This window comes from Emys orbicularis, chromosome 2 (genome assembly GCF_028017835.1).
Source record: "Emys orbicularis isolate rEmyOrb1 chromosome 2, rEmyOrb1.hap1, whole genome shotgun sequence".
Lineage (NCBI taxonomy): Eukaryota > Metazoa > Chordata > Testudines > Emydidae > Emys > Emys orbicularis.
Window position 1 is genome coordinate 49561652 of NC_088684.1, and position 10031 is coordinate 49571682.

General features: G+C 36.4%; 1 protein-coding gene across 1 annotated transcript; it reads left to right on the top strand.

Annotated features, from left to right (window-relative positions):
- The first annotated feature begins 645 nt into the window (after nucleotides 1-645).
- On the top strand, nucleotides 646-9466 carry LOC135873967 (carbonic anhydrase 1-like). The gene is made up of 8 exons (XM_065398602.1): nucleotides 646-828; nucleotides 1082-1279; nucleotides 2404-2522; nucleotides 4475-4570; nucleotides 5965-6027; nucleotides 6900-7055; nucleotides 7981-8064; nucleotides 9429-9466. The coding sequence occupies exons 1-7, from the start codon at nucleotides 792-794 to the stop codon at nucleotides 8056-8058; spliced, it is 747 nt and encodes a 248-aa protein (XP_065254674.1). The 5' UTR covers nucleotides 646-791; the 3' UTR covers nucleotides 8059-8064; nucleotides 9429-9466.
- Nucleotides 9467-10031: the final 565 nt, after the last annotated feature.

The window sequence follows — 10031 nt, forward strand, 5'->3', positions numbered from 1 at the left end:
ATACCTCAGTGAGGATCTTCCCTCCCTGGAAAACACTACAGACCCTATCCCCAAAACTAGCAGATCCCCCCAGATCTGCTGGAGTCTGGCACCATCCCAGCCACATTTGGATCCATCAGGGATGGTCTGGACCTGAATAATTATTAAGAAGACTATTGTTGTGAATAATATTAAGCCAGTATTTAACATTATAATTAACACATCAAAATATTAGAACTGCTTGTATTATTTATTTTACATCACCCAAAAGTACCAAGACCAACATTTTAAAAATGAATGCCTGAAGTTGGGTTCCTAATCCATATTTAGGCACCTGAAAAGTGGCCTGGATTTTCAAAAGTGAAGAGCACCCCACTGCTCCCATTGAATTCAAAGGCAGAGTTTGGCTGAGGAGGTTTAATGTGGGAGACACCTTTTGCCAACATTTTTACAAATAAAAGGGTCTGGCTTTTAAAATCTTATCTGACTCTTACAGTACATAAACTTAACATATTCACTGAATCAAAACAGTAAGGGTAAATAAACTGAAAACCTCTTTTCTTTTTCTTCCAACCTTCTCCCTCTCTCTCTCTCTCTCTTTTTTTTAACCATTTCTCATGTCATGAGATCAGGTGACTCACTAAAATCTGATTATAAAGTATTACGAAATCCCTTACTTGATGATGCATATAAACTCCCGAGTGTAAGGCAGAAATTCTGTGGTGAAGTAAAGCGCAGACCTCATCCCAGAATTAGCTACTACAGGCACCACCAATTTATTTTTGAAGACAAGATCCTGCAATTAGAAGAACATGGCAAGTCTGAACTGGTGTTATCAAGGCAACAATGGTAAGAATAACTTTCCTTAATAGCAAACTAATTGAACTGACCAAGATGGGATCTTTCTTTTCTTTTTTTGATAAAAGGCGACATAAATCAGTGATCAAACCATATAGAATGATATATTTCTTGCTATTTTAAAGAGGTCTAATCTATTATTTTTATAGCTATACAAGAAGAAAACACCACAATTCAATATTAAAATATAAAACCTAAAGTAGCAATTAAGAATTAAATGAGACATAAATTTATGTCTGTCTAGGACCCGACCAGTGGCACAAATTATACCCTATTGCCAATGGAAACCATCAGTCCCCTATTGACATTAAAACCAAGGAAGTCAAAAAAGATCCAGCTCTGGGGCATCTCAAGATCTCCTGGAATTTGAGCACCTGCAAAGAGATTGTCAACGTTGGACACTCCTTCCATGTGAACTTTGAGGACAAGGATAACCGATCAGGTTAGTGAGCAGAGTTTTTTTGTTTGATTTTAAACATTCTTTTTTTTCTGACCCTTGACTAGAAACAAAGGCAAATGGACTTTCAGCAGCATAAATACCAATTCAAATGTGCTCACTGATTTAGCATGCTATACCATGTGATGATATAACTTTACACTCCATGCAAGATCTGAAATACGTCATTTTAAAATTAGGATTTGTTGGCAAGTGTTCCATTGTTACAAGCAAATTTAAAATTGGCCATATTTACTGGACATTTCCAGGTAGTAAAATATCCACAATCGTGACTGTTTTCTGGTGGGTTTCCTACCAACAATTCTCTACTCAGATAGGAGTTACGGATTTAGCTTTGCTTTAAAAAGGGACTGTGAGGCACTGTTTGCTTGTTCTGATTTGCAAATACTACTACCATCCCCTGCATGAATCTTCAGACAAGTCATTCTTAGTGTGATGGTTAAGCAAATGCAGACCCTATCTGCCAGTAGGACTGAATACACCTTTCAATGTTAGAAATTTATGTATCATTGATGGTGACCTACAACATCACTAACAAGAACATCTAAGCTTAGCTGTAAAATATTATGGGAAAAACTAATATACTAGACTCAGAATATCTTATACGCATTACTGGTTTTTCTTCTTGCGCAGAAAGGCAATTTTAAGATCTAGTATTGTGTCCTCTAGTGGTGGATTCTCTCCTGCCCTAGGAAGGGAATGAACTCAGTGATCTAACAGGTAGTTTCCATCTGTCACTCTTGGAATCCTAATCCTGTATCTAATAAACTGCTGCTACTGTATGTTTTCCTGTCTTTTGTTTCCTCGTTTAAGTAACTAATAGTCTCTGTTCATGTTGAGTTGACATAAATTTTAGGGCTGAATTTGACAGGCATGCTGATTTACTGTAACTAAGCCATAATACGTACATATCAAGATTTTTATTTCTAAGAGCTTCTATGCACAAACTTATTTTTTTTAATTTACAAATGAAAATTACATGTTAAAATAGACTAATAATAGATCTAATATTATAATTGTCTACATGTAGGTAGGGAAGTTTGGGGATGTTATGATGCCTGTGCTGGTCTCTGAACTTGATTTTAACAAATTATTTCATTTCTGTGCAGTGGTGACCGGTGGACCTCTGACTGGAAACTACAGGCTGCATCAGTTTCACTTTCACTGGGGCCAGGCTGATGATCATGGCTCTGAACACACTGTGGATGGAGCAAAATATGCCTCAGAGGTAGAGTCAATGAAACAAAAGTAAAGGTCCCATTTTCAAAGCTTGAGTCATAAATGTCACCCTCAAAAATGGATATGCACATGTAAATTCTCATGCAACATCTGTATCTGTGTTTACTGCTTGGATAGTTACATCTGTTTGCACAAGCAACAACCTGCTCTGCCTGTGCAAAGGGGATTTTGCAGGAGAAAGTTAGGACTTGAAGCCAACATTTTCAAACTTGGTTGCCTGAATTTACTTTACCTAAATCCATATTTAAGCACCAAAAGAGGGCCCAATGCTTCAAACATGTGTGTGTGCACTCTTGTGAGTAGTCCTATTGGCATTAATGGAGCTAACTACTCACATGCGTAACTCTTTACAGAAACAGAAGCTTGCTGCTTTGCAGAGGGCCTGATCACCCCTAGCCACCATTGAAGGCAGTGGAAGTTGAAGGTGCTCAGCACCTTGTAGTATCAAGCCCAATGCTTGTTGCTGGAATGTAGCTTTCTGTTGCTTCTTAAGGAGAATAGCAATGAGAGGGCAAAGCTAGAAGAAAATAATGGAAGGAAAGGTTGTTAACTGAGACCCACTTTTCAAGAAATGAAAGCCACTCCTGAACTGACTGCTTTTGTTTGCTTTTCATTATCAACATACCAAGAACAATTTAGTCGATGTTATCTTTGGCTAATCTTTTAGATTTTAGACCATTATTGCATGTGAATCTAATGAGATGGACTGGCGTATTTGTCTGTAATTTAGGCAGTGCCTCTCACAACCAACAGGCTCTTCCTATTAGGAAATTTTCCACCGTTGATGGTGCTAGAGCTATCTAATTTATGCAGCCAAGACATGAAAGGGGCCTCCCTTTAGAACTGCTTCCTGCTATAATTAGATAGTGAACTTGGACTGCGTTTGAACAACACTGAAAAAAAAATGTATTACAGATCAGTTTGCATCAGCCATTTAAAATAGTTTTAAAAAATGAAGCTGTTGCAGTTGAAAAAAGACTTCAATTTAGCTTAAAAAACATAGCTGGGAAAATCTTTCCCGTTTTTACTTCTTTAAACCACCGTCTTTAAAAATTGTGTGCATTGCATGATAATTTCTGCAATGTGCCCCTGCTTTTAGTGATCTTCCATTGCCATTTTAATAAGCTGTACCGCTTTTGGTGATCTATTGATGGAAAATTCTATACCAATAAAACTAGATTAGACTGCTAAAATTACATAGCTGCTAACTTGAGGAACTTCTAAATGTTTCTAAATATTAATAATTTCTAAAATAATTTCAGGTGAATTAAGAACCTCAGCATATGATTTCCAGGACTTCCAGATTTCTAAATATATTGTCATCATGTGTAAGGTGTAACACTCAATAATAAGATATAATAGGCAAAACCATTAGTGTTAAACAAAAGTACCATGCCCTTTTACAGCTGATATGTAAAGGAAAAGCCACTGAAATATCTACTTCTAGTATGTACTGTCCTCTAGATATGCCTGCTCATATCACAGGCATAGGGCCTGTAACTGTTAATCACACCACTAGCTCTATTGCAATCAATAGGATACTCCTCTGAGTAAGAACCTCCTGTATGACTAAGGGTTGCATCCCAGAAAGTAGTATTTCCAAGAATAAAATTTAAAGAAAAATAGTAATAATGGCATCCTCAGCAGACAGCTAGAGGCTGGGTTAGAAAACTACTCTTTCTATTTGGGGGGTACATATATTTATATACCCCCTATATTTTACAGGAAAAGCCTGTAGCTCTGCATCCTTCCATTTAAGGTCACAAGCCTTTAGTTAAAAGCATATGAACAAAGTGCAAAGTGAAGTCAGTGGTGCTCCATGATGGAGCAGTAGTTCATGTGCACACTGCCAATTGCAGGATCAAGCCCTAAGAATGTAGCTTTGATTTGTCTCTAATGTTGTTGGCTTTAGTAACTGTTTCTCTGTCAATTGCTTTTTAGCTTCACCTGGTTCACTGGAATTCAGACAAATATTCAAGTTTTGCTGAGGCTTCAGATAAGCCTGATGGTTTGTCAATCATTGCTGTTTTTCTGAAGGTCAGTTACACAACATAGTGAAACCCCTTTTTTACCTCTTTTGTTTCCCCTTTTACAAATTGTTTTATTTATTATCCTATCCACAAACCAGAATCCATTCAGTAAAGGAGACTAGACAAAGCAACATTATCTGTATTTAGAGATACACATCTCTGTTGACTTGTCTTAGATTTCAGTAGTCTAATTATTTTTTCAACCTCAAATAGTGAAATGGTCAAGTCATTATTAAACTCATTTTTATCATTCTACCTCTGTAGGATACAAAACAATTTTATATTGCTGAATCTTTGAATGGATTGTCTCTGGTTTTATATGTCAAAATGTTTGGCCTACTCCCAATTAATTACTATTGTTTTACTTTAGTTATAAATATCTGACAATAGTTGTTATTGTAAAGTTACACAAGACACACCTAAATTATTGCAGTATATGTTGTTGTTGTTTTCCAAAATGTTCTCTTCCAGAGCATGGGAAGACATTGTTGTATTGAAGTGTGTGGCTCAAATTGAACGGAACTAATTCACACAGTTAATCTAAAAAAATAACTGAGCCAACGTTGTATTCAGCTTATATGGGAGAAGGCATCAGAAAACCAAGGTTCTGTTCCCAGATCTACCACAAACTTTTTATGTCACCTTGAAAAAAATCTCTAAATTATGCCCTGCCTCAGTTTCCTTGTCTGTGAAAAGGGATACAATCCTACTTAGTAGAGCTAACAGGATTTACTTTGGTCAAATTCTCGCCCTTTTGTGTTTCCTTTCCACACAGACTTGTGTGATCAACTTTTACGACATGAACTTTCATGGAAAGTAACTTTCAAAGTCACATGTGCAAGTATTACTGGAAAACAAACATTAAACTCACATGCATAGGCATCCATGCCTGAAGTGCAGAAGCAATACCATGTGACTTATCTGGTCACTTACAACCAATTAACACAGCTTAAATACTGAATACCCAATAAAGAACAGTTCGCAAAAAAATAAATTAGCAAAAACATTTTATTGAATACTTTCAAAGAAAGAATAAATTTGAGGCAATCACAATAACAAGAGGTTATGCTTGTCAGATACATTATTAATTACAGTCTAGATTCTGACACCGTTACTCACGTTGAGTAGTAGCTTATTCTACCAAGTAGCTCCACTCATTTCATTGGCACTACTTGGGGAGTAAAGTATTACTTACTCCACACAAATAAAGGTGTCAATCTGATTTTATGAATGATTTGCTTAGCTCTAAATCTTAGCTACTTTATAGTGGGGTTGTGAGGCCAAACTAATTTATATTTCTAAACCATATTCAGATCTTGGAGTAGAAGGTTCAATGTTAATATAAATTAATTGTTATATGTTTATGATTCAACAGTTTTCTCACTATGTTTCTATTTGCAGGTTGGTCCCCCTAATGAACATGTGCAGGACATCGTGAAGGCATTAGGTTCGATAAAGACTAAGGTAAACATCACTGCATGCTCACAATACTTTAGAGTAGGGAATTGATTTAGAATCTAGTGAGTTCACTCTTGAAATTCTCAGTTGTGCTCCTTACCTTATGCCAGTTTGAAATGTGATGAGATTGCATTGCATAGCAGTTCCATCTGTATACTTGTTATAGAAATCCAGGGTTCAAGCTGCTCATGTAGGGGCAATATTGAACATCCAGCTTAAATTGCCTTTCTGAGTCTAGAAGTAGATATACACATATGACCTTTATAAAAGTGCAAACGAATAATTTATAGTCTTAATGCTCAGCACTTAAGCTGCCAAGGACCTCCTGTAAAATGATAAGAGCTCTCAATTCCCATTAATTTAAGTTATTTTAAGTATCTATCCATCCATCTACAGTTTATCTTTAGCACTTTTCACCATATATCCAACTACTGACTGGACTTAGTTTTGCCTCATCTCTACACTCTACCACATATATACATGCTGTTCAAATGTTCAAGTAAAACAGGTTATGAATTTCATATGATGTATTTAAGATATAGGATGCATTTCCCACACAGTATTTACAAAGGGTTATGGGTTTATCCTGGGAGGAATTCAGCAGTCAGGTCCCAAGCAAAGCACTTAAGCATACGAGTAGTCCTGTTAAATTCAACAAGAATAAAACATTAAATATGTGCTTAAGTGCTGGATCAGGATCACAGTGTTCAGCACCTTACAGGTTTGAGCCCATAGGAAAACACCTGTATTTTAAAACGAACCCTACTTCATTCCAGTGCATAAAATCTCCACTCTTATTCTCATCTTTTATATAAACAATATCTGACTGATGTATACTCTCACTATCAGTCTCATTAAATGAAACACATTTTCCACAGGGTAAAAAAGCTCCATTTACTAATTTTGACCCATCAACTTTACTTCCTGGATCCTTGGATTACTGGACCTATCCTGGCTCTCTGACTCATCCTCCCCTTTTTGAGAGTGTCACCTGGATTATCTGTAAGGAGCCAATTACTATCAGTTCAGAGCAGGTATAGTACCACAAAAAAACCAAGACTTTTCGTCACAGAGAAACTGGAGAATAGTATAATCTTATTGTGCACTATGATTTATTTATTTTATGTTTGTTTTTATTTTTCTCATTTTCAACATATAAGATAAGAAAAAACCTTATAAGGTATTTTTCACTTTGTCTTACATTTTTAAATAATTTTATGCCATGAAACTGTTGCCACCTATCATTCTAGAGGTGGCTGCATGTCAGTATGAATGAAGTCCTTTTTGTAAAGACCTTTTGGATCTTTTGAGATAAAAAGCACTGTGAGATCATTTATTAATAATCCCTTAATAAATGGTAAGGGATCTTGACACCTAGGCCATTTTAATGTACACTTGATAGAAGCTTGGTACAAACAATTTTGGCTAAAAAGCAGTTTTGTAAACCAAATTTGAATTAAACAAGGAAGTTGATCTTAAAGGCACTCTTCTGTGTTTTAAATAATAATTACCAACATTTTAAAACTAAAACTTTAAAGGATGCTTGCCACATTGGGGGGGGGGGGCAGTAGGGGAACTCACAGAAAGTTGTTTTCTTTATCAAACTGATTTATTACACAGATGCATCAATGTCATCACTGAATATTTGATAGATTTTTGTACTTGCCAGTGACAAAGGTGATAAAATGCAATAAGTGGTCAGATCATTCAAATAGTCATCTAAAAGTATAGCTCCGGATTCATCACTGTGTTACTCCGATTTAATGCTGTCACAATTCCACTGATTGCAGTGGACTCTTTATTTCCATTTGTCGAGGGTTGTTTTAATGATGAGATTTTGGATTAAGAGCATGAACAAAAAATACTAACTATAGAACCAGCCTAAGAAAGATTGCTTCTGCTTTTTAATATATGGTATTTAAGTTGGATGCTAACTGTGTCCCTTTTCCCCTCATTTAGCTGGCCCAATTCCGCAGCCTCATATTGACCAATCATCGGCTTCCCCAGCCATTGAAGGGCAGACAAGTGAGAACCTAATTCCAGGTAATTAAGAATTAGTCAGAAGTGAAAATATTTTCTCAAAACCAATATATCTAAACAAAAGGCCAATAACAATTCACAAAAATTATTTTAAAAAGTGAATCTCTGGTTAAGATACAATGCTCATATCCTGCCATATGCTATTGCCATTGATTGTAATGTATTTACTGAAATGAATCTATGTTTTTTGTGCATTGTGAAACAATGCATTTTAATGTGTGGCTTTTACCTTAAGTATTGTAAAATATTTTTGGAATAATCTTTTTACTAAATTTATTAAATAACCTAGATATTGTGATGATAAATAGCAAAATAAATCCTTTGAATAAAATAATAAAATAAGTCAGTGTTCATGCTTAGCTAACTAATCAAAGATTTCATTTAACTATAGTAAATATATGTGTTAATTTTTGCAAAGGAATCACTTCTGTTAATGCTAACTTTAGCTATCAGGTGTTTGCACAATAAAAATTAATATATTTGTCCTTTTTGCCTGGTAGGTGCTTTATTTTATTAATTGATATTATAAAAGTATTTTGAAACTGAATAGTACCATAAAAGTGCTAAATATTGCTATTTTCAAGGGAAAATATGTCATTTGTTTATTTCATTTACTTTCACTTGTCTTATTAGCACAACATTGAAACAGAAAGGTAGTCAGTGAGATAAAGAGCTCTCCTTCATACTGTAAATATCTAAATTTAAGTGTAGATTTAAGTCACATGCTTCTCAGGCTAGTTGAGACTAAATTCATCACAAAGGCCAGATTTTGCTACTTTTACACAAGTACTTTACCCTGCAAACAGCCCCAGTGGAGTCAGTAAAACTACTGCAGTAAGATACTGCTCCGCGATAGTAAAGGTAGCAACATATGGCCCAAACAGGACAGGATGGGACTGTAGAAGGAACAGGGGGTGATGCTTAGGAACAGATGCCAGATATCCAGCTGGTGTGAATAGGCATAGCTTCATTAAATTCAGTGGAGTTTTGTCAACTTACACCAACTGTGAATCTTGCTTGCCATAATATTCATAAATGGCCAATCTAGAAAAATATGTATTAAAGAAAATCTTGCTAGTGCTAAAAATAGCCAGAGAATTCAATTTAATCATGGATAGGTTACATTTTGAACTTTCCCCATCAAGAATCTCATTTCTTTTGACTGGTAATTGTGTAATAGAACCATCCACCTTGGAGCATATATGGAACAGGACTGTACTGAATAAATAGGTTTTGCTAAGCCATAACAAACAATTGGCTAAAGACTCACATAATGTCAGCCATTATCTTTTAGAATATTTAAAGCAGACATCAATGTATGTATCGCTACTACTTTAACATTTGTATTCCTTTGTTTCATTACACAGCAAAACCAATAAAAAACAGTTGTAACTGCTAACAGGAATCTGTTTCATAGTCTTGTCTTCTTCAACAACTTTCTCAAAACATATTCAAATGCAGTATCACTTTAAATACAATTGCTAGATACATCTATATTTACTCCTGAGGGAATTTCTGTGCCAAAAAATAAAAAATCTATGCACAATATTTTAAAATTCTGCACATTTTATTTGTCAATAAATATATGTGGAGGCTCAAGCATGGCAGTGGGGAGCACAGGCCACTGGTGCACAGAGGTGGGAGATCACCCTGCAGCCCTCTCCCTGCCCCAGGACACGGACTCAGCAGTGAGGCTGCACCTGACCCTGACACAGCACAAGGGCTGGCCCTGCCCCAGAAACACTCTGGGGCCCTGCCCCTCTTAAGGTTGCCAACTGTCTAATGGCACAAACCCAAACACTCTTGCCCCGCTCCCGGCCCTCAAGGCCACACCCCTGCCCCACTCCTTTTCAAAGGCCACGTCCCCCACTCACTCCATCCCCCCTCCCTCCATTGCTCAGGCCGGGGCGGGGGGTTGGACTCTGGGAGGGAGTTTGGGTGGAGGAGGGGGCTCAGGGTGTGGGCTCTAG

Coding starts and splice junctions, on each gene's coding strand:
- LOC135873967 (XM_065398602.1), top strand. CDS start 792: ATGGCAAGTCTGAACTGGTGTTATCAAGGCAACAATG. Junction 829..1,081: donor GTGTTATCAAGGCAACAATG/GTAAGAATAACT, acceptor ATGTCTGTCTAG/GACCCGACCAGTGGCACAAA. Junction 7,056..7,980: donor TTACTATCAGTTCAGAGCAG/GTATAGTACCAC, acceptor CCCCTCATTTAG/CTGGCCCAATTCCGCAGCCT.